The sequence below is a fragment of the Chiloscyllium plagiosum genome, unplaced genomic scaffold, assembly GCF_037043375.1.
Source record: "Chiloscyllium plagiosum isolate Xiang-an unplaced genomic scaffold, Cpla_swu_hap1 HiC_scaffold_5, whole genome shotgun sequence".
Classification (NCBI taxonomy): Eukaryota; Metazoa; Chordata; class Chondrichthyes; order Orectolobiformes; family Hemiscylliidae; genus Chiloscyllium; species Chiloscyllium plagiosum.
In genome coordinates this window covers 90,716,580-90,740,638 of record NW_028270143.1, presented here as the reverse complement: position 1 = coordinate 90,740,638, position 24,059 = coordinate 90,716,580, and the positions used below count along the sequence as shown (strand labels likewise).

General features: G+C 41.5%; 1 protein-coding gene across 5 annotated transcripts in view; it reads right to left on the bottom strand.

Moving 5' to 3' along the window:
• The window catches only part of acbd5a (acyl-CoA binding domain containing 5a), a 79,908-nt gene extending 61,119 nt beyond the window's left edge, over nucleotides 1-18,789 (bottom strand). For 2 of the 5 annotated variants that reach the window (XM_043690529.2, XM_087987454.1), the window contains exon 1: nucleotides 18,400-18,770. In XM_043690529.2, coding sequence (XP_043546464.1) covers nucleotides 18,400-18,475 — 76 coding nt within the window. In that variant the 5' untranslated portion in view covers nucleotides 18,476-18,770. Of the gene's footprint in view, nucleotides 1-18,399 lie in introns of all 5 variants that reach the window. The other 3 variants (XM_043690533.2, XM_043690530.2, XM_043690531.2) reach the window with 3 other exon arrangements.
• Between the last annotated feature and the right edge of the window lie 5,270 nt (nucleotides 18,790-24,059).

Genomic DNA, 24,059 nt, shown 5'->3' with positions numbered 1-24,059 from the left:
TGCAGATGCTCTAAATCAGAGACAAAAATAGAAAATGCTGGAAAACCTTAGCGGGTCTGGCAGCATCTGTGAAGAAAAGTCAGAGTTAACATTTTGGGTCGAGTGACCCTTCCTCAGAGTCGATGGCAGCTAGGAAAATGTTGATTTGTATGCAGACGTTTATATACTAGACACATATTCCCCTCTCTTCCCTTGTCCACCTTCCACAGGGACCATCCTCATCCACTCTTCCTTCACCACCAACACCCTCCCAATGCCTCATGGTACTTCAGCTGCAACCTCAGTAGAAGGTTTCACACCTATCCATCTACTTCCTCCCTCCTCAGTATCCAAGGGCCCAAACACACCTTCCAGGTAAAACAGTACTTTACATGCATGTCACACAGATTGGTCAAATGCATTTGCTGCTCACAATGTGGTCTGTTCTACACTGTGGAAACAAAGCGTAGACCGGGTGACTGCTCCGCAGAACACATGTTCAGTTTGCAAAAAAAAGATCCTGAGCTTCCAATTGCCTGCCACTTTAACACGCCATCCTATTCCCTGGCCAACATTTCTGTCTCAGGTTCACTGCAGTGCTCCAGTGAAGCTCAGTACAAGCCGGAAGAACAGCACTTCATTTTCCAGTTGGGGACCCTACAGCCTTCCAGACCCAATATCAACAACCTTCGGGCTTGAGCTCTCCCATGTCCTCACCTCAATACTACATACCAGGCTTTGTTATCACATAGTCGGCTATTACATATTGTTAGCCACTAACAGTCCCTGTTAATAGCTATACACCCTCCTAGCCAGATCATTATCCATTCCTGTGTCCATCCAATTATTCTTGTTCTATTTGGGCTCTACTCCCACCTGCCAATTATTCCTAAACCCCGTCCCCACTCGACCTTCTACATATAAGCATTTTCCTAGCTATCATCAGTTCTGAAGGGGAACTTGACGCGAAACATTAACTCTGATTTCTCCCCAAAGATGCTGCCAGTCCTGCCAGCTTTTCCAGCAGTTTCTATTTTTATTTCAAACATTATCTTCACATATATGCTTTCTAAAAAAAAGATAGCTGATGCTTTGCACGCACTAATTTAACTTAGATTTTCTTTCCCATAAGCACTTACTTCAACTAGCAAGGTCTATTCTGACCATTTTTGCACTTCATGGATTGTATCGACATGGTCATTAGGTATATTCAGGGCCAACACAGATTCTTAAATCAGTCATGGAATCAAGGAGTACGATAAAAGCAGGAAAAGTGGAGTCAAATGTTATTATATTAATCACGATTTCATTAAAGTGCAGATCACACTCAATGGGCAAAATATCTTCTGGGTTTATAACATTCAACAGGTATACTGTATTACCTTTAGTGTGGTCTTCGCATAGAATTTGACTTAAGAAATGCTTGACAAATAATAATCAAGTGTTTCTACAGCCAGTGTACTTTAGAAATGTTCTTTATTTCCTTAACTTCTAAAAGGTAAAAGGACGTCAATTCTCACAGCAAAAAAAATTATGAAATTGGTTGCACTACAACACTCACCAGGAAGATCAATGTGTGAAGCATTGCTAAAAATGACTCGTTTCATGTTCATTGGGTCATTACCTAAGGAGGGGAACTTCATACACATTAAAAAAAAACAATTTGAAGTGATGATTTATTTACATTCAAAACATCCTCTATCAGAGCAGACCAGACTTGGAATCTGATCTTGACCAAGTGTGCAACCAGTTCAATTAACCAATCAGGTTTTTCTAATGTTCTCTCTCTTCATTTGATACAAAATATTTCTTTCAAGCTAATACTATTAAAGGTCTGCTGAAATAGGATTGTTAATTTAAAGTTATTCCAAATCTAATTCACTTAATAGCTAAAGCAAAAAATTTAAAATGCTCCACATGCCAGATTCCCAATTTTACATTCTACACTAAGTTTACTGATAACATATATTGCCTAAATTTCACAGTATCACCCAAAAGAAATCATTGTCTGAAATCTGCACAGAAGAATCAAATCTGGAATCCTTCCTATATGTTTGAATCAGCACTTACTATACATTTTTCACAATAAGACACAATATTGCTGTGTATTTCTATTAAAATTATATGGTTACCTCTTTCACTTCTGTTTTTAAAACCAAAGTAGCTAACCTGTTATAGTTATTGGTTGCATAGAAACTGCGTCAGTGTGCACTTCATATATGCTTATTAATTTGTTTCAATAATTGTTACCAAAACATAGACCAGAGAGTTCAAGAGTAGAATACTGCATTCAATTCTGGTCTCCCTGCTATAGGAAAGATGTTGTAAAGGGTTCAGAAAAGATTTACAAGGATGTTGCCAGAATTGGAAGATTTAAGCTGTAGGGAGAGGCTGAATATACTGAGGCTATTTTCCCTGGAGCATCAGATGCTGAGGGATGACCCTATATAAGGTCATAAGGGGCATGGATAGGGTGAATAGTCAAGATCTTTTCCAAAGAGTGGGGGAGTCTGAAACTAGAGGGCATAAGCTTAAGGTGAGAGGGGAAAGATTTAAAGGGGACTGAAGGGATGACATTTTCAAGCAAGTGTGTGTATTGAATGAGCTGCATAGAAGGTGGTGGAGGCTGGTAATATTACAATATTTGAAAGGCATCTCAATGGGTGTATGAATAGGAGGGTTTTGGAGGGATATGAGCCAAATGCTGGCAAATGGGACCAGATTAATTTTGGATATCTGGTCAGCAAGAACGAGTTAGACTGAACAATCTGTTTCCTTGCAGTACATCGCTATGACTTTACGTAAAATGAAAATGCATGAAAGGTTTCTTTTTAACTCTAAATAAGACATTGCAGGATCAGCTATTTTCAGCAAAATGAATCGCATTGAAAATACCACATCCTGGAAACATCACTCAAGCCACATTTGTTTAATTTCTTTTTTCTCCATCTGCTGCATCCCTTGGTCATTTCATAAACTGTGCACTGAACAAGAAATGCTTTAACGTAACGTGATCTTGACTTCTCATGAACTCACGGCCAAAAACAAAACATGATTTTGAGATTATTTTTCCAACTGCAAAAATCCACTGACATTTTCATCCAGTCCAAGAAGCCTCACCTTGATTCTCAACAGTCCCATCTCCAAGAACTTTTGCTAGTCCACATCCACCTTCGTAACAAAGCTCATTGCCCATTATCTGGCACTTCTGAAAAAAATCTAAACTAATGCCCTTTCTTTTGCTTTGTTAGCTTGTTCCCAAATTATTTTGACAGGCTCCAAAACTTCATAATCGTAAGACCATAAGACATAGGAGTGGAAGTAAGGCTATTTGGCCCATCAAGTCCACTCTGCCGTGGCAATTGGGCACTTCAACTCCACTTACCCGCACACTCTCCGTGACCCCTAATTCCTTGCAAGATCAAGAAGTGATCAATCTCTGCCGTGAAGACATTTAATGCCCCAGCCTCCACTGCACTCCGTAGCAATGAATTCCACAGGCCCACCACTCTCTGGTTGAAGACATGTCTCCTCATTTCCATTCTAAATTGAGCCCTTCTAATTTTAAGGCTATGCCCACAGGTCCTAATTCTCCCCGTCTAACAGAAACAACTTGCCAGCGTCCACCCTTTCTAACCCATGCATTATCTTGTAAGTTTCTATTAGATCTCTATTAGATTCTTTTAGCTTCTATTAGATCTATTAGATCTCCGCTCAACCTTCTAAACTCTAATGAATACAATGAAGATCAATGACTATCTTAAGAAGAAAGGCTGACAGCTTAGGTCTATGCCCATTAGAGTTTAAACACTGAAAAATAGAAAATAAGGGATTAGGCCATTCTCCCCCATGAGGCTGCTCCACCATTCAACATGAACATGGATGATCCCTTTTTCCCCAGTTTCTTCGACACCCTTTGATTCCTTTATTTCTAAGAACCATCTACATTCCTTCATAAAAACTGTCAATGTTTCGACTTCAACAACTTTGTGTAGCAGAGCATTCCTCAGGCTCAGCATCTCTGTATTAAACGGCCTACTCTGTATTCTCAAACTGTGGCCTTTGGTTTGGACTCACTGGTCCTTGGGAACATCCTTTTCTGTATTTACCCTGTCTAATTCTGTTAGAAATTTGTTAGAAGGTGGTGGTGAGCTACCTTTTTCAACCTCTCTAGTCCACCTGTTTTGTGTTGACCCACAATGCCACTGAAATTCCATCCTTAACAGCATTGTGGGTCAACCAATAGCAGGTGGACTGCAGCGGTTCAAGGCGGCAGCTCACCATCACCTCCTCAAGGGCACCTTGAGGCATTAAATGCAGGCCAGTCAGCAACATCCATATCCCACAAATGAATAAGAAGAAATTTACAGGTTTCTAGACCACATAGGTTTAAGGTGAGAGAGGAAAGCTTTAAAAGGGACCTGAGGGGCAGATTTTTCAGAGGGTAGTGAATATATGGATCAAGCTGCCTTTAATTGCCCAAGAGAGCCTATTTCTGCTCCAAAGACTTATTTTCTTACGATGAGTTCTGCTTCTGTGTGGCTCTGAGCTCTGACGAAGAGTCACAGGACTCAAAACATTAACTCTGCTTTCTTCCCAAAAATGTTGCCATTCCTGCTGAGTTTCTCCAGCAGTATTTATTATAGATTAAGTCCAGTCTGAGCTAGGCACAGCATTAAAGCTTCCTTCTAAAGTTTAACTCTCAGAAATCTCTACTTCTCTGGATTGTCTCACTGAGAATGTTAATTCAGGCTAGATGGAGGGCACTCTTATGCCTTAATTATTCTGGAATAGATTCAAATCTGTTTCCTTGCAATGGAAAGACAGTATGCCAATTCACTACATAAACCAAACTTAATGAAAAACATGCACAACATTAAAAAAAAATGGTCCAATAAGCAAAAAGAAATGGAATGCTAGAGCTTGATGTGTGCTTTTAAAACATTTCAGGACTGACAGTGAGTGAAAAGCTATAAATACAGTTACTTAAAAGGCAGGAAACACGCTTACCTTTAAAATTTACGATTGAAAGTTGTTTTTTAATAAAAAAGTGGCCACGGTATTTGCAACTAAATTATTACAGAAATAAACAAATATAGAACATTTAGAACATTACAGCACAGTACAGGCCCTTCAGCCCTCGATGTTGCGCCACCCTGTCATTCTAATCTGAAGCCCATCCCACCTACACTATTCCATGTACGTCCATATGCCTGTCCAATGACAACTTAAATGCACTTAAACTTGGCAAATCTACTACTGTTGCAGGCAAAGCATTCCACACCCTTATTACTCTCTGACAAAAGAAACTACCTCTTATACCTATCTCCCCTCACTTTAAAGTTGTGTCCCTTCGTGTTTGCCGTTCCCATACTGGGAAAAAGGCTCTCCCTGTCCATCCTATCTAGCCCTCTGATTATTTTGTATGAAGTCACCTCTCAAACTCCTTCTCTCTAACGAGAACAGCCTCAAGGCCTTCAGCCTTTCCTCATAAGACATTCCTTCCATACCAGGTAACATCCTCTTAAATCTCCTCTGGATCCTTTCCAAAGCTTCCATATCCTTCTTATACCAGAACTGTACACAATACTTCAAGTGTGGCCGTACCAGAGCTTTGTACAGATGCAGCATAACCTCCTGGTTCCGGAACTCAATCCCTCTATTAATAAAGGCCAAAACATTGTATACCTTCTTAACAACCCTGTCAATCTGGGTGGCAACTTTCAGGGATCTGTGTACATGGACGACGAGATCTCTCTGCTCATCTGCACTCCCAAGAATCTTACCATTAGCCCAGTACCTTGCATTCCGATTACTCCATCCAAAAGTGTATCACCTCAGACTTGTCCACATTAAACTCCATTTGCCACCTCTCCGCCTAGCTCTGCATCCTATCTATGTCTCTCTATAACCTACTACATCCTTCGTCACTATCCACAACTCCACCGACCTTAGTGTCGTCCGCAAATTTACTAACCCACCCTTCTAAGCCCTCATCCAGGTCATTTATAAAAATGACGAACAGCAGTGGACCCAACACCGACCCTTGCGGTACGCCGCTAGTAACTGGACACCAAGATGTACATGTTCCATCAACTACAGCCCTCTGTTTTCTTTCAGCAAGCCAATTACTGATCCAAACTGCTATGTCTCCCACAATCCCATTCCTCCGCATTTTGTATAATAGCCTACTGTGGGGAATCTTATCGAACGCCTTGCTGAAATCCATATACACCACATCAACTGGTTTACTCTCATCTGCCTGTTTGGTCACTTCATCAAAAAACTCAATAAGATTCATTAGGCACGACCTAACCTTCACAAAACCGTGCTGACTGTCCCTGATCAAATTATTCTTTTCTAGATGGTTATAAATCCTATCTCTTATAACCTTTTCCAACACTTTACCAACAACTGAAGTGAGACTCACTGGTCTGTAATTACCACGGTTGTCTCTACTACCCTTTTTGAACAAGGGAACCACATTTGCTATCCTCCAGTCCTCAGGCACTATTTCTGTAGACAATGATGATTTGAAGATCAATGCCAAAAGCTCGGCAATCTCTTCCCTTGTTTCCCAGAGGATCCTAGGATAGATCCCATCCGGCCCAGGGGACTTGTCTATTTTCACACACTGCAGTATTTCTAATACCTCTTCCTTGTGAACCTCAATCTTTTCTAGTTTAGATGCAAGTATCTCTGTATCTTCCTCGCCAACATTTTCATTTTCTATAGTGAACACTGTCGAAAAATATTTATTTAGTGCTTCCCCTATCTCCTCTGACTCCACACACAACTTCCCACTATTATCCTTGATTGGCCCTAATTTAACTCTCGTCATTCTTTTATTCCTGACATACCTATGGAAAGCCTTAGGGTTAACCCTGATCCTATCCGCCAACAACTTCTCATGTCTCCTCCTGGCTTTTGAGCTCTCATTTTAGGTCTTTCCTGAGTTCCTTGTAACCCTCAAGCGCCCTGAGTTTTCACATTTTGTCCTAACATAAGCCTTCTTCTTCTTCTTGACCAGGGATTCCGCTTCCTTAGTAAACCATGGCTCACGCGTTCTATATCCTCCTCCCTGCCTGACAGGTACATGAGAAATATGTTGTCATTTGAGAGTTCAGATGTGGGTATAAGAGACCACAGTTAAAGTGTTTGATTGGTTCTAAATAAATGCTTGAGGAACATAGTTAAAACATTATAATTTAACAAGATCACTTTTACATGTTGCATTTGAACATTTAACATGATCAAAAAATAACTACTAGAGTGTATTTGTGAATAAAAATACAATCACCAAGTGCCCCTACTCATAGTGCATCAGAGGTTACTTAAAATTCTTAATTAACTGACTTTATTTTTCCTGTTGTTTTCTTCATTAGCAAGAAAGGAAATTACAGCACCAGGATACAAATACACCCATCCAGCCACTGGCCATTCCCAATACACAAGAAATATTGGATTTTGATCCACCATTTTGTTCGTTCTTGACATACCTATCCAACTATTTTTTTCCAAATTGGGTACAATATTTTGAGAAAGTCTGTGGCTCAGGTTGAAGTTCTGGATGTAGGTTTGCTTGCTGAGCTGGAATTTTCATTTACAGACGTTTTGCCACCATACTAGGTAACATCTTTAGTGGATCTCCGAATGAAGCACTGGTGGTGTAATCCGCTTTTTATTTACTTATTTGAGTTTCCAAGGGTTGGTGACATAATTTCCTGTGGTGACATAATTTCCTGTGGCATCATTTCCTGCCTTATTCTCAGAGGATGATAAATGGGATCCAATTCAATGTGTTTGTTGATGGAGTTCCAGTTGGAAAGCCATGCTTCTAGGAATTCTCATGCGGTGTCTCCATTTGGCTTATCCTAGGATGGATGTGTTGACCCACTCGAAGTGGTTCCTTCCTCATCCATATGTAAGGATACTAGTGAGAGAGGGTCATGTCGTTTTGTGGCTAGTTGATGTTCATGTATCCTGGTGGCTAGTTTTCTGCCTTTTTTGGCCAATGTTACAGTCCTTGCACGGTATTTTGGTTGTTGTCTGTATAGGGTCTTTCAAGTTCATTAGCTGCTGCTTTAGTGTATTGGTGGGTTTGTGGGCTACTCTGATGCCAAGGGGTCAGGGTAGTCTGGCAGTGATTTCCGAGATGTCTGATGTAGGGGAGAGTGTCTCAGGTTTCTGGACGTTTTGTCTACTTGTTTGGGTTTGTTGCTCAGAATTATATAATACCTTGCAAGGATTGTAACAAACACTACACTAGACAAATAGGCAGAAAACTAGCCACCAGGATACATGAACATCAACTATCCACAGAACAACATGACCTACTCTCCCTCGTATCCTTACATATGGATGAAGAAGGACACCACTTCGACTGGAACAACACATCCATCCTAGGAAGAGCACAAACAGAGGCACACACGAGAATTCTAGATGCATGGCATTCCAACCGGAACTCTATCAACAAGCACACGGATTTGAATCTCCTTTCGCATCCCCTGAGAAAAAGGCAGGAAATGGCATCACCAACCCTAGAAAACCCAAACATAGAAAATAGAAAGCAGGCTACACCAGTGCTTCATGCTTACTGACTATGTTACCTAGCATGGTGACAAAATGTCTGAAAACAAACCTTCCAGCTCAGCAAGCAAACCTACATCCTGGGTATAATATTCCCATAGTAATGGCACTGTAACCAGTACTAAGGTCATTAACCTTATATTCCACCATGACATTATTGTGAAATTGAACTCAACTGTTTGAGGAAAAGATGAGCGTGTAAGCCATTCAGCCCCTCAAAGCTGTTAAGATCAGAACAAATAGGAACAGGAGTAGGCAGTTCAGCCCTTGAGCCTGCTTGTCATTCAATAAACATTGCTCACGTTCACTTTCCTCCATAAACCTTGATTCTCCGACTGATCAAGAATCTATCTCAGCCATAAACATACACAAGGTGTTCTCACAGCTCTCCGTGACGAGGAGTTCCAAAGACTCTCAACCCTCAGAAAAAAAGTTACTCCTTATCTCAGTCTTAAATTTATTCTGGTCCAAGACTGTCCCATGAGGAGAAATATCCCCTCAGCATAAGTTAAAATGCAATCACCTCTCATTCTTCTAAACTTGAAATGAGCTCCAACCTGTTTATCCTTTCCTCATATGACAATCCTTCCATACCAGGGATCAGCCTAGTGAACCTTCTCTGATCCGCTTCCAATGAAATAATATCTTTCCTCAGGAAAGGAAACCAAAACTGTCCCACATCACTCCAGAAGTGGTCTCATCAGCACCTTGTACAGCTGCAGTAAGACTCCCTTAATCTTACACTTCAATCCCCTTGAAATAAGGGCCAACATTTCATTACATGGATAGTGTGAATAGTCGAGGTCTTTTTCCTTGGGTGGGGGGAAAAAAAAAGTCCAAAACCAGAGGACCCAGGTTTAATATGAGAGGGGAAAAGTTTAAAAAGGACCAGTGGGTAACTTTTTCATGCAGAGGGGAGCGCATGTATGGAATGAGCTGCCAGCGGTAGAGCTGGAGGCAGGTACATTTTCACCATTGAAAAGGCATCTGGTTGAGCATATGAATAGGAAGGATTTAGAGGGATATAAGCCAAATGTTGGCAAATGGAACTAGGTCAGATTGGTATGTGTGGTTGACACTGAGAAGTTGGACCAAAGGGCTTGTTTCTGTGCTTTTATGACTCTATGATTACCTGCATGCTTGCTTTCTGTGTTTCGTACACAAGTACCAATCCTCACCCCAAGTTCCATGGAGCTGAAGCTTTCTGCAGTTTTTCACCATCTAAATGTTGTTCAATTAAATAATGGTTTATCTATATCCCAACCTGACTCACCCATATCTTCCATATCACTTGTATTTCATTGCACTCTCCTATGCATGGATATAATGCTCATAACTTCTCACAACTTCAAACCACTATGCACTAGCAGTTAAAAAAAAAGCTCACCAATTTCATCCCAGTTTCTGACTCTTGGTCCACTGCCGCCTTCTTTAAGGCACTTCAAATGCATATGCAAGTACTTCTTTGACTCATCCTTTCATGCAGTGAGTTCCAGACCCATCACCCTGTGAATGAACAAAATTACTCAGCTCCCCCCGAGTCTTTCTTCCAATTATTTTAAACCTTTGCTCCTGCTAATGACCTCCCTGCTAAGTAAAATAGATCCTTCCTATCCAGTATCCTCACCTCTCAATTTTATACAGTTCAATTCATTCTCCCCTCATCCTTCCCTGTTCCAAAGGAAATAGCCTGAGCCTATCCCATCCTTTCAAATTGTTAAAATCCTTTGAGACATGGGTTACAAAAAGAATCCCACGAAAGTGTGAGTTGAAGTTCAGGACTTGTACACAAAATTGAAAGCTTATATCAGAGTGGAGTACTCAGGAATTGTTCAACATGACAAATTTTGAAAGAGAAATTAAACCAAAGCTCTGCTGCCCTCTCAGATGAATGCAAAAGCTCACATGAAACCATTTCAAAAGGAGTACAGGGAGGTTATTCTTGATCAACATTCAACCTCAACTAAGTCACAAAATCAAATTTTCATCGTTATAACATTACCATTTATGGTAAGTTGCTGTGTCCAATTGGCCATACTCTCAAAGCAACAGTACTGTACTTCAAAAGTAAGTGGCTGCAAAATACGTTGGGAATTCCTATGGTCATTAAGGTGAAAAATATATACAAATTTTTTTTTTTGCCTAGAGTGTGACCACATCTTTCCTGCAACACGGTTACCAAAGACGTGTGCAGCACCTTAGTTGCGGGATAATTAGTCTTATACATCATTCTGCCATTAGATCCCAACTTTTAAATTTGTATGCCATGGCGAAAAAAAAGAATCTTCTGTCTTTTTGACTCCATAATAAGACCATAAGACATGGAAGCAGAAATTAGGCCCTTCAACCCATCGAGTCTGCTCTGCAATTCAATATATTATGGCTGATAAGTTTCTCACCCCATTCTCCCACTTTCTTCCTGTAACCCTTGATCCTTTTGACAATCAAGAAGCTATCACTGTCTTAAATGTACTCAATGACCTGGCCCCCACAGCCTTCTGTGGCAGTGAATTCCATAGATTCACCACTTTCTGGCTGAAGATGTTTTACCTTATCTCTTTTCGAAAAGGTCTTCCTTTTATTCTAAGGCTGTGCCCTCGGGTCCTAGTCTCTCCGACCAATGGAATCATCCGCCTAATAAGGCATTCAGTATTCTGCACGTTACAATTAGACAATCCCTTATCCTAAATTCCATCAAGAATAGACCCAGAGTCCTCAAACATTCCTCACATATTAAGCTTTTCATTCCTGGGACTATTCTTGTAAACCCCCTCTGAACAGACTCCAGGGCTAGTACATCCTTCCTGAGATATGGGGCCCAAAACTGCACACAATACTCCAAATGTGGCCTGATTAGAGTGGTGCTGGAAATGCACAGCAGGTCAGGCAGCATCCGAGGAGCAGGAAAATCAACATTTCAGGCAGGAGCTCTTCCTGCCCAGAGCTTGATACAGCTTCAGAACTTGCCTGTTTTTATATTCAAATCTTCTCAAAATAAATGCCAAAACTACATTTGCCTTCCTAATTACTGACTCAACCTGCAAGTTTACTTCGAGAGAATCCTGGATGAGAACTCCCAAGTATTTTGGCACTTCAGACTTCTGAATTTTCTCCCCATTTAGAGAATAGTCCATGCCTCTATTCTTCTTACTCAAGTGTATGGCCTCACACTTTCCCACACTGTATTCCATCTGCCACTTCTTTGCCCACTCTACTAACTTGCCCAACTCCTGCTGCAGCCTCCCTGCCTCCTCAATACTACCGGTCACGCTGACTTTGTATTGTCTGAAAACTTAGCCAGAATGCCCTCAGTTCCTTCATCTAGATCATTAATGTATAAGCTGAAAAATTATGGTCCCAACACTGAGCTTTGCAGAACACCACTCGTCACTAGCTGCCATCCTGAGAAAGACCCTTTTATCACTACTCTCTGCTTTCTGCCAGACAGCCAGTCTTCTATCCATGTTAGCACCTTGTTTCTAACACTGTGTGCCCTGATCTTGCTCAGCAGCTTCCTGGGCAGCACCTTGTCAAAGGCTTTCAGAAGTCCAGGTCGATAACATCCATTGGCTCTTTTATTTGAGGTGGTAACAAGCAGGTTAAATTACTTTAGCAAATTTGTCAGGCATGACCTCCTCTTGAAAAGCCCTGAAACGTCGATTTCGCTGCTCCTTGGATGCTGCCTGAACTGCTGTGCTCTTCCAGCACCACTAATCCAGAATCTGGTTTCCAGCATCTGCAGTCATTGTTTTTAACCTCCTCTTGATTTAACCATATTGACTTTGCCCTATCTTACCATACACTTCCAAGTATTCAGAAATTTCGTCCTTCACAATGGACTCCAAAATCTTATCCAAGACTGAGGTTAGGCTAATCAGTCTATAATTTTCCATCTTTCACCTTACTCCTTTTTTAAAACAGTGGTGTCAACTTAGTGATTTTCCAGTCCTCCGTGACCCTCTCTGACTCTAGTGATTCCTGAAAGATCACTACTAATGCCTCCACTATCTCTTCAGCTCTCTCCTTTAGAACACTGGGGGTGGTCCATCTCCTCCTGGTGATTTATCCACATGCAGGCCATTTAGTTTTTCTAACAGCTTCTCCTTGGTGATGGCCACCATGCTCAGCTCTGCCACCTTGAATTTTTGCAATATTATTTGAGTTTTCCACCATGAAGACTGATGTGAAGTAATTATTTAGTTCCTCAGCCATTTCCTTGTTTCCCCACTCCTATTTCTCCAGTGTCATTTTCCAGCAGTCCAATGTCCACTTTTGCCCTTTATATATCTAAAGAAATTCTTACAGTCTCCCTTTATATCACTGGCTAGCTTACCTTCATATTTAATCTTCTCCCTCTTTTTTTGTTGCCTTCTGTTAGTCTTTGTGAGCTTCTCAATCCTCTGGTTTCCCACTGCCCTTTGCCATGTTAAATGCATTCTCTTTTTTGTTTTTATGTTGTCTCTGACTTCCCTAGTCAGCCATGGTTACCTCATCCTCCCTGACCCATGCTTCTTTTTTCTCAGGATGAATTTTTGCTGCATCTCCTGAATCACTCACAGAAACTCCTGCCGTTGCTGTTCCACTGTCTTTCCTGCTCGGTTCCTCTCCCAGTCAATTCTGTTCAACTACTCCCTCTTGCCTCTGCAGTTGCTTTTATTCAGCTATAATACCATTACCTCTAATTCTATCTCTCCTTCTCAAACTGCAGAGTAAATTTAATCATGTTATGATTGCTGCCTTCTGAGGGTTCCTTCACCTTAAGCTTCCTCATCAAGTGTGCCTCATTGCACAACAATAAATCCAGTATTGCATATTCCCTAGTGGGCTGTACCACAAGCTGCTCCAAAAAGCCATCTCGCAGATATTCCACAAATAATAAACCTGATACATTTGGGAATTGGCACTTCAAGTTCCTGTTGTTTTTCTATCCTGTCCCATTTATTCATCTGCTTTGTCTGCATTCTCCAAATGCATTACCTCACAGTTCTCTGGATTGAATTGCATTGCCATTTTTCTGTCCACTTGACCACTGTATTGCTATCATATTGCAGTTTACATTATTCTTCTTCACTACCTTGCTCAAGGAACAGATATGAAGAGCCCTGGTATTGCTCCTGACCTAGGCCTCCATCAGTGCAGCGGACCTCTACAGCCCAGGCTCTGGTTATTGGGCCTTGTTGTTCCTCCTGATGCGAGCCCTACCCCGCCAACTACAGAGTCATTTTTGTTTCATCTTCAAATTTATTAATCATGCCCTTTACTCTGAATGTTACCACCTCAAAAAAAGTTGGCTAGACACAACTAGACTTTAATATATTCTTGTTGACCCTCCTTGTTTAACTCATGCCAGTCTAAATGTGTGTTTTGGAGACGGATAAAAAAAACTAACATTTGCCATAGAATCATACACCATGGAAACAGACTATTTGGTCCAACCAGTCCACGCCAAATGAAACTAGTTCCACCTGCCTGTTCCTGGCCCATAACTCTCCAAGCCTTTACTATTCATGTATCTATCCAAATGTCTTTTAGATGTTGTAATTGCGCAGATATCCACCACTTTCTCAGGAAGTTCATTCCATACACAAACTACTGTCTGTGTAAAAAAAAATGGCCTCTTCTGCCTTTTTAAAAATCTCTTTCTTCTCACCTTAAAATGTGCCCCCGATCTTTAAATCCTCCATCCTAGGGAAAAGACAACTACCACTAACTATCTATACCTCTCATTATTTTTATACACTTCTATCACTTGCCTCTCAATCTCCTACACTCCAGTGAAAGAAGTCACAGCCTATCCAGCCTTTCTTTACAACTCAAATCTTTCTTACCCAGCAACATCCTGGTAAATCTTTTCTGAACCCTCTCCAGCTTGATAATATCCTTCCTATAACTGGGCAAACCGAAATGGACAGAGTATTCCAGAAGAGGCCTCACCAATGTCCTGTACAACCTTAACATGACTTCCCAACTCCTATACTCCAAGGACTGCATAATGAAGGCAAGCATGCCAAATGCCTTTTTAAAACACCTTGTCTATGTGATATAAACTTCAAAGAATTATGGACCTGCACCTCTAGGTCCCTCTGTTCTACAACACTCCCCAAGGCTCTATCATTAATTGTGCAAGCCCTACCCTCGTTTGTTGTACCAAAATGCAATACCTCACATTTATCCAGACTGAACTCCATCTGCCATTTTTCAGTCCATTGATGCATTTTATCAAGGTCCCAAATGATTCTTCTTTGATTTTTTTTTTGGTTTTATTCAATCTAAGAAAGTAGATGTCACCTTGGTTTAATAAGTCACCCAAAAGGCAGCTCGCCTGAATGTTCAACAGGCTGTTAGTACCGCAGTGAAGCATCAACCTAGATTGTATGACAAAATCTCCAGAGTCACGTTTAGACAATCTACCAGAGGGTATGAACTGTACCAGTAAGCAAAGACAGTTGCTGAGTAAAACAAAAAAGGTTCATTACACAAAGATTGAAATGTCTGGTCAACACGTTAGTGATAACAGCAATGGAGATGGTTGTGATACAATTAATTGCTGTAGTAGAACATGGAGAAATGGTGTAATGATCTTTTCTCATCTGACTTTATGTCACTAAATTGGATCAAATTTCCAGCACAGAAACAGGCCTAACCCGAAACCTGCAAATTTCTATTCCTTTGTTTATGGTCTCCAGAAGTTCCTCTCATGCCAAGACACCTGCCCATATTTACATAATCTTTTATCCCTTTCTCCATCCTGTATTAATATCTAGCTTTCCACAAAACATTATTTTCTCCTGATTTTTAAATGCAATTTATTAGTAAATCTTTAGACTCTCTTTTAGACAAATTTTAGACTCTCTTTTCTACAGCTACCTTGTGAAAAGCCTTCACAATTTAAAAAAAAGTTCTCTTTGTCAACAGCATGTTCGTTCTTTCCTAATAATTACAGCCTGACAGTTCTAGCAGAATCATAAAATCCCTACAGTGTGGAAGCAGGCCATTCGGCCCATCGAGTCCACACCATCTCTCTGAAGAGCATCCCACTCTATCTCTGTAACTGTACATTTCCCATGGCTAATCCACCGGGTCTGCATCCCTGGACACTATGGACAATTTATGACCACCTTGCAAATATTTCTGTATCCACTTCATTGTCTATCTATATATTTTCTAATTAACTCGCTGAGAGATGTTATTGCATACTCCTGGAACAGGTGAGACTTGAACTCGGGCCTCCAGGCTAACAGATAGGGATTACTACCACTGCACGAGAATAATTTCTAACATCTCTACATTCTTTTGTTATGTAAAGATCACAATTGAGCTCAGTATTCTTCAGTGTGATTTTAGCAAAGCTCTACACAAGTCCAACATAAACTGATCCGCCTTTGAGTTCTATCCTTCTAGAAGTAAGCTCCAGATCACATGTAAAATTCTGTTCCTGCAATTAATGCGCAGGATAGCGTATTTAATATGCCTCAATATAATTTCAAAACAAATATCATATGCCAAATTATATGCAACATGAATTGCATCACCAGGCTTATAATAATTAACTGATCACAACTCATTTAAAACTAACCAATGTCTCTTCCCAGTTTTGCATGTGGCAACACCAGTCATATTACATGTCCCAAGCTGACATGCAATCTGACCCAACTTGACATTATATTTCATAGATTTACAGTGCAATTAATATGCGCTACCTGGTTAAACAAGATTTGGAGATGCCGGTGTTGGACTGGGGTGTACCAAGTTAAAAATCACAACACCAGGTTATAGTACAACAGGTTTAATTGGAAGCACACTAGCTTTCGGAGCGACGCTCCTTCATCAGGTGATCGTGGAGGGCTCGATCGTAACACAGAATTTATAGCAAAAATTTGCAGTGTGATGTAACTGAAATTATACATTGAAAAATTGATTGTCTGTTAAGCCTTTCATCTGTTAGAATACAGTGATAGTTTCACTTCTTTCATGTGTAAATCACAAAACCTTTTTTTATATAAGTTGCATTCTCGGGTTAGCTGTTAACAATGGTGATAGCTAGACAATATGTTGAAGGTGTTAGCCCCCTGTGTTCTCTGTCTATGACCTGATGTTTAGATTGATTCTAATCTAAAAAGTGAGATAACAGAGTTTTACATCAATTCAATTCCTCAGGAGACATATGTGCTGCAACTGACAGGGTACCCTTTGTTATTCAGTACTTCCCAGGGGCTGAAAAATTACGCCATGTTCTTCGTGACCTGCAACACATTATCAATGAGGATGAGCACCTCACCAAGACTTTCTCCACACCTCCACAACTTGCCTTTAAACAACCGCCAAACCTCAAACAGATCATTGTTCGTAGCAAACTGCCCGGCTCTCAGGACAACTCCATACAACCCTGTCATGGTGGACGCTGCAAGACGTGTCAGATTGTGGACATAGATACCACTATTACGTGTGGGAACACCTCCCACCTTGTACATGGCAGGTACTCATGTGACTCAGCCAACATTGTCTATCTTATACGTTGCAGGCAAGGATGCCCGGAGGCATGGTACATTGGGGAAACCCAGCAAAGGCTACGACACGGATGAATGGGCATCACGCAACAATCAACAGACAGGAGGGTTCCCTCCCAGTTGGGGAACATTTCAGTGGTCCAGGACATTCAGCCTCGGACCTTCGGGTGACCATCCTCCAAGGTGGACTTCAGGACAGGCAGCAGGGGAAAGTGGCCGAGCAGAGGCTGATAGCTAAGTTCGGTACCCATAGGGAGGGCCTCAACCGGGACCTTGGGTTCATGTCACATTACAGGTGATCACCATTGCATTGCACTACACACAAACACACACTCTCACATGCTCCGGTTTCCTCCCACAGTCCAAAGATGTGCAGGTCAGGTGAATTGGCCATGCTAAATTGCCCGTAGTGTTAGGTAAGGGGTAAATGTAGGGGTATGGGTGGGTTACGCTTCGGTGGGTCGGTGTGGACTTGTTGGGCCGAAGGGCCTGTTTCCACACTGTAAAGTAATCTAATCTAATCTAATCTAATCATACACACAGACACCCACACACCCTTATAGACACACACACTCCCAAACTCTCACATGCACCCCCTCACAGACTTAAGACACTCTGCACACACACTTGCTCACACTCACAACCCCCACCCCAGACAGACAAAGACCCACATGCACACATATATTTTGTGGGGTGAATTTGCACTTGCAGAGTTACATTGCACTTTGCTCAAAAACTGCATGCATTCATATAGAACTCTGAGCTCAAAACCTGCATGAATTGATGTAAAACTCTGTTATCTCACTTTTTAGACTGGAATCAATCTAAACATCAGGTCATAGACAGAGAACACAGGGGGCTAACACCTTCAACATATTGTCTAGCTATCACAATTGTTAACAGCTAACCTGAGAATGCAACTTTAAAAAAAAGGTTTTGTGATTTACACATGAAAGAAGTGAAACTATCGCTGTATTCTAACAGATGAAAGGTTTAGCAGACAATAAATTTTTCAATGTATAATTTCAGTCACATCACACTGCAAATTTTTGCTATAAATTCTGTGTTAGGATTGAGCCCTCCACTATCACCTGATGAAGGAGCATCGCTACGAAAGCTAGTGTGCTTCCAATTAGACCTGTTGGACTATAACCTGGTGTTGTGTGATTTTTAACTTGGTTACACACGCTTGGAGAGCACACAAGAAAGTTGTTCTGACAGATCCTGAGAGAATACTCCGTACCCAAACCTACTCAGACAGCAGCTGTTAAAGACAGAATCTGCCCCTTTCTCTACTAACAATACACAAGAAAAATGCTTTCACCGTTTTTTGGCAAACTCTGAATAACGCTGACAGCAGCTTCAAATCTTCTCTCATGAATAGATTTAGTATCCGCCATCTTTTGCAGTCGAAGAGAATCCGAACCTTAAGGTTATTCTTTTTCTTCGACCCAACTTTGATTTGAAATGAAACAAAATAAAACGAATGTTTGAACAGACAGACTAGGCCCGTGCGCAAACAAGTCGAGTAGGCCGAGGCCCAATGGTCAGGGTTGAACTTGATGGCGGTGGTGGGGCAGAGTGGTCAAGGTGTCAGTGCTGAAGTGGGGACCTGGCCATGGTCACCTGAGCTCTTGTCGATTAACCACCTTCAGTCTGTGTCATCCGCAGAAACCTGCAAGACACCAGCTGTCATCATCGCCCCAGACCGAGGGTACGTACTGCGATCTGGGAGCTGTAGTTCTGAGCGCCACTGACTGACCAGAATTTAACCTGGTACTGGCGCTGCAGGGGGAAGCGACCGGACTACATCTCCCGGCAAACACTGGGCGGGCACTTCAACTCCAGAGTCCCACTGGCGGCCAACCTTTCTGCAACGAGTTTCGGAACTCTTTGCAAGGTTTTCCTTTCTCGTCTTCGATGAGGGAACTTTGTCAGGAAGTATATACACTGCGTAGTTGCGATAATTTGAAAAAAAGGTTGAGCAAAGTTTTCTGAAAGTAATCTTTTGAGGACATCAGCATTAAGGTTTGGAAAGGTTATTCTAGTTTTTAATTGTTCCTTGGTGAGGAGGAAACATCAAGGACGCACGTTGGAGTATACAATATTAGTGAAATAGTTTATTGATCACTTACTATGTGTTTCGCGGAAGAGACGTTGGATTAAAATTATTTGGACACTTCTCAGTTAGTCGAGATCAACATAATAAGGTTCTAATAAAGCTGGACATATTCAGGGAAATGTCATCACGTGTACCTGTAACCTTCTACCTGTAGTGTGCAAGACTCCTGACTCTGGTCACACAACATGTCACATTGCTTTATTTCACTTCTCCAAGGCTTTCCAGTTTTTACTCTTGAAAATCTGGTCCGCATGTTGTTAAGTAGTTGGTTATCAAGTCTTGTACTTGGTAATTTTTGAACTTGATGTATTTCTTGTAAACATTGACCATTAAAGCCAATAGTGAGTGGGCCTTTTCTTGGTTCTGAAATCTGTGACACCCAGCAATTCGACCAAGTGGGATACACTCGTATCTCACAACTACTAGTTTGTAACAAAGCTAACCATCACAGTGTGTGAAATGTCGCCAAAAAACTTGAAAAAAATCTAAAATATGTAACATTTTGGTGATGTGTTTGTCAATTTTATGGGTCAGATTATGGATGGTAAGGATGAGTTGTAATATTGTTTTCTGACTTTAGGAAAGGCATGCTGTTTGTCAAAAAAGAATATGCCATGCTTCAAGATGTCTTTATAACCATCTGTGATGTGTTCTAGTAATTCACAGCAAATGAAAAAAAGACACACTGGATTAGTGAATGGACTTTCTTGTAAATCAGAGGGATGTTAATTTGTAGCTAGTCAATAGTCACTTTGCTATTCACCTTATCTATGCCCCTCATAAGTTTATCAACCTCTAAGAGGTCACCCGTCAACCTCCTATGCTCAAGGGATAAAAGTCCCAGCCGATTCAATCTCTCCTTATAACTCAAATCTTCCAGTCCTAGTAACATCTTTGTAAACATTTTCTGCACCCTTTTCAATTTAATAAGATCATTCCTATAGCAGGGTGATCAAAACATTAAGCAGTACTCCAAAAGTGACCTCGTCAATGTCCTGTAAAGCCACAATATGACATCCCAACTCCTATACTCAATGCTCTGACCATGAAGGCAAATGTGCCAAATGCCTTCTTCACCACCTTGTCTACCTGTGAAGCCAGCTTCAAGGAATGATGTACCTGAACCCCTAGGTCTCTCTGTTCAACAACATATCCCACTGGGAGAAAGTGAGGACTGCAGATGCTGGAGATCGGATTTGACAGTCATAGAGTCATAAAGATGTACAGCATGGAAACAGACCCTTTGGTCCAACTCGTCCATGCTGACCAGATATCCCAACCCAATATAGTCCCATCTGCCAACACCTGGCCCATATCTCTCCAAACCCTTCCTATTCATATACCCATCCAGATGCCTTTTAAATATTGCAATTGTACTAGCCTTCACCACTTCCTCTGGCAGCTCATTCCATACATGTACCACCCTCTGCATGAAAATGTTGCCTCTGACGGCTCTTTTATATCTTTCCCCTCTCACCCTAAACCTATGCCCTCCTGATCTGGACTCCCCCACCCCAGGGAAAAGACTTTGTCTATTTATCCTATCAATGCTCCTCATGATTTTATAAACCTCAATAAGATCACCCCTCAGCCTCCAACGCCCTAGCATATTCAACCTCTCCCGACAGCTTAAATCTGCAGCCCTGGTAACATCCTTGTAAATCTTTTCTGAATCCTTTCAAGTTTCACAACATATTTCCGGTAGGAAGGAGACCAGAATTGCACGCAGTACTCCCAACAGTGGCCTAACCAATGTCCTGTACATCCGCAACATTACCTCCCAACTTCTGAACTCAGTTCTCTGACCGATAAAGGAAAGCATACCAAATGCCTTCTTCGCTAACCTATCTACCTGCGACTCCATTTTCAAGGAGCTATGAACCTGCACTTCAAGGTCTCTTTGTTCAGCAACACTCCATAGGACCTTACCATTTCATTAAGTGTATAAGTACTGCTCAGATTTGCTTTCCCAAAATGCAGCACCTCACATTTATCTAAATTAAACTCCATCTGCCACTTCTCAACCCATTGGCCCATCTGATCAAGATCCCATTGTAAGCTCAGGTAACCTTTTTCACTGTCCACACCTTTAATGTTGGTGTCATCAGCAAACTTATTAACTATACCTCTTATGTTCACATTCAAATCATTTGTGGACCCAGCACCGATCCTTGTGGCACTCCACTGGTCAAAGGCCTCCAGTCTGTCTTCTACCTTTAAGCCACTTTTATATCCAAATGGCTAGTTCTCCTTGTATTCCATGAGATCTAACCTTGCTCACCAGTCTCCCATGGGGAACCTACCTTACTGAAGTCCACATAACTCACATCTACCGCTCTGCTCTCATCAATCCTCTTTGTTACTTCTTCAAAAAACTCAATCAAGTTTGTGAGACACCATTTCCCATGCATAAAGCCATGTTGACTATCCCTAATCAGTCCTTGCCTTTCCAAATGCATGTACATCCCGTCCCTCAGGATTCCCTCCAATAACTTGCCCACCACCGATGTCAGGCTCACTGGTCTATAGTTCCCTGGCTTGGCGTTACGACCTTGCTTAAACAGTGACACCAGGTTAGCCAACCTCCAGTATTCTGGCATCTCAACTGTGACTATCAATGATACAAATATCTCAGTAAGAGGCCCAGCAATCACTTCCCTAGCTTCCCACAGAGTTCTAGATTACACCTGATCAGGTCCTGGGATTTATCCACTTTTATGCGTTTCAAGACATCCAGCACTTCCACTTCTGTAATATGGACATTTTTCAAGATGTTACCATCTATTTCCCTACATTTTATATCTTTCACGTCCTTTTCCACAGTAAATACTGATGCAAAATACTCGTTTAGTATCTGCCCCATCTCCTGCAGCTCCACACAAAGGCAGGCTTGCTGATCTTTGAGGGGCTCTATTTTCTCCCTTGTTACCCTTTTGTCCTTAATGTATTTGTAAAAACCCTTTTATTCTAAGTTATTCTAAATTCCACTTTCTTTTGTTCATGATTCAACTGTCGTGTTTAAGTAAATTCTGTTTTACTTAACGCTGAGTGGTTTGACCAGTTGCATCACACCTGGAACATCCAGTTCACATCTGCCTTTAAAATAAAAAAAAGTTAGAACAAAGAACAAAGAAAACTACAGCACTGGAACAGGCCCTTCGGCCCTCCAAGCCTGCTCCGATCCAGATCCTCTATCTAAACCTGTAACCTATTTTCTAAGCGTCTGTATCCCTTTGCTCCATGCCCATTCATATATCTGTCTAGAAACATTTTAAATGACGCTGTTGTGCCCACCCCTACCACCTCCACTGGCAATGCGTTCCAGGCACCCATCACTCTCTGCATAAAGAACTTTCCACACATATCTCCCCTAAACTTTTCCTCTCTCATTTTGAACTCATGACCCTGAGTAATTGAGTCTCTCACTCTGGGTAAAAGTTTCCCGCTATCCACCCCGTCCACACCTCCTCAATCAGGTCCTCCCTCAACCTCTAATGAAAAGAGAGTGTGGTGCTGGAAAAGTGCAGTATTTCGGGCAGCGTCCAAGGAGCAGGTGAATTGACGTTTCAGGCACAAGCCCTTCATCTATCATTAACTGTGTAAGTCTTACCAAAATGCAACACCTAGCATTTATCTAAATTAAGCTCTATCCGCCACTCCTCAGCCAATTTGCCTAGCTGATCAAGATCCTATTGTCCTTTTAGATAATATTCTTCACTGTCCACTATACCAGCAATTTTGGTGTCATCCCCAAACTTGTTAACCATACTTCCTATATTCCCATACAAATTGTTAATGTAAATAACAAACAACAGTCAAACCAGCACTGATCCCTGTGGAACTCCACTGGACACAGACCTTTGGTCCAAAGAGCAAGCCTCTGTCTCCTAACGTCAAGTAATTTTGTATCCAGTTGGCTAGTTCTTCCTGGATCCCATGTGATCTAACTTTACTAAGCAGTCTATCACATGGAACCTTGTCAATGCCTTGCTAAAGTACAATCTACCCTCATCTTACCTCTTGGTCACATCCTCAAAAATCTCAATCAAGTTTGTGAGACACGATTTCCCATATACAAAACCATGCTGAGTATAATAAGTGTGTAAAATCTCATCCAAAAGATGCAGAACTCCCTTGGTACAACACCAAAGTATTAGATCACAATTATCTGTGCCTGTTGGGCAGTAGGCTCTTAAGGCTTAATGTGTCATCATAATTGGAATTAAATTACATCACATATTAGTGATCATACAAATAGAGCTTTGCCATTAATACATTCCAAAATACTACCACAGATACAAATACAGAAGATAAACTGGCTTCCGTTTTTATACAGTCTTTCACAATTTAGATACTTCTCACAGACAGTGAAACAATTTTAAGGTATTGTTTTGATGTAGGGACTGAGGTATAGTGATTGTTTTGATGCTCTGATTTAAAGAAGGTTGGGACAGGCCAATGCTCGAGTAATTGATGTCAGCCCGTCAGATGGAACCTTGTGGTTGCTGGCCAGTTAAAAGGGAGAGGCTATCCCCACTGCCAATTCACGACCCCTCCAAGCAGTTTTGCCTTCATACATCATCTGTTTCAATGGACCTCTCCCACCACTTCAGTATGCTTCCCCCAACCCACCTTACTGGGATCTGTCAGCCTGGCCCCAATGAGATCCCTTACGTACTTAAATGTCTAGCCCATAGCAGAATTCCATCTTCTTGCCTTTCCTAAGTGCCAGTGTTCCTCCCAAAGAAGTCCTGTCTCACCCTAATTAAAGGAGAAAATGAGGACTGCACATGCTGGAGACCAGAGTTGAAAAATGTGATGCTGGAAAAACACAGCAGGCCAGGCAGCATCCGAGGAGCAGG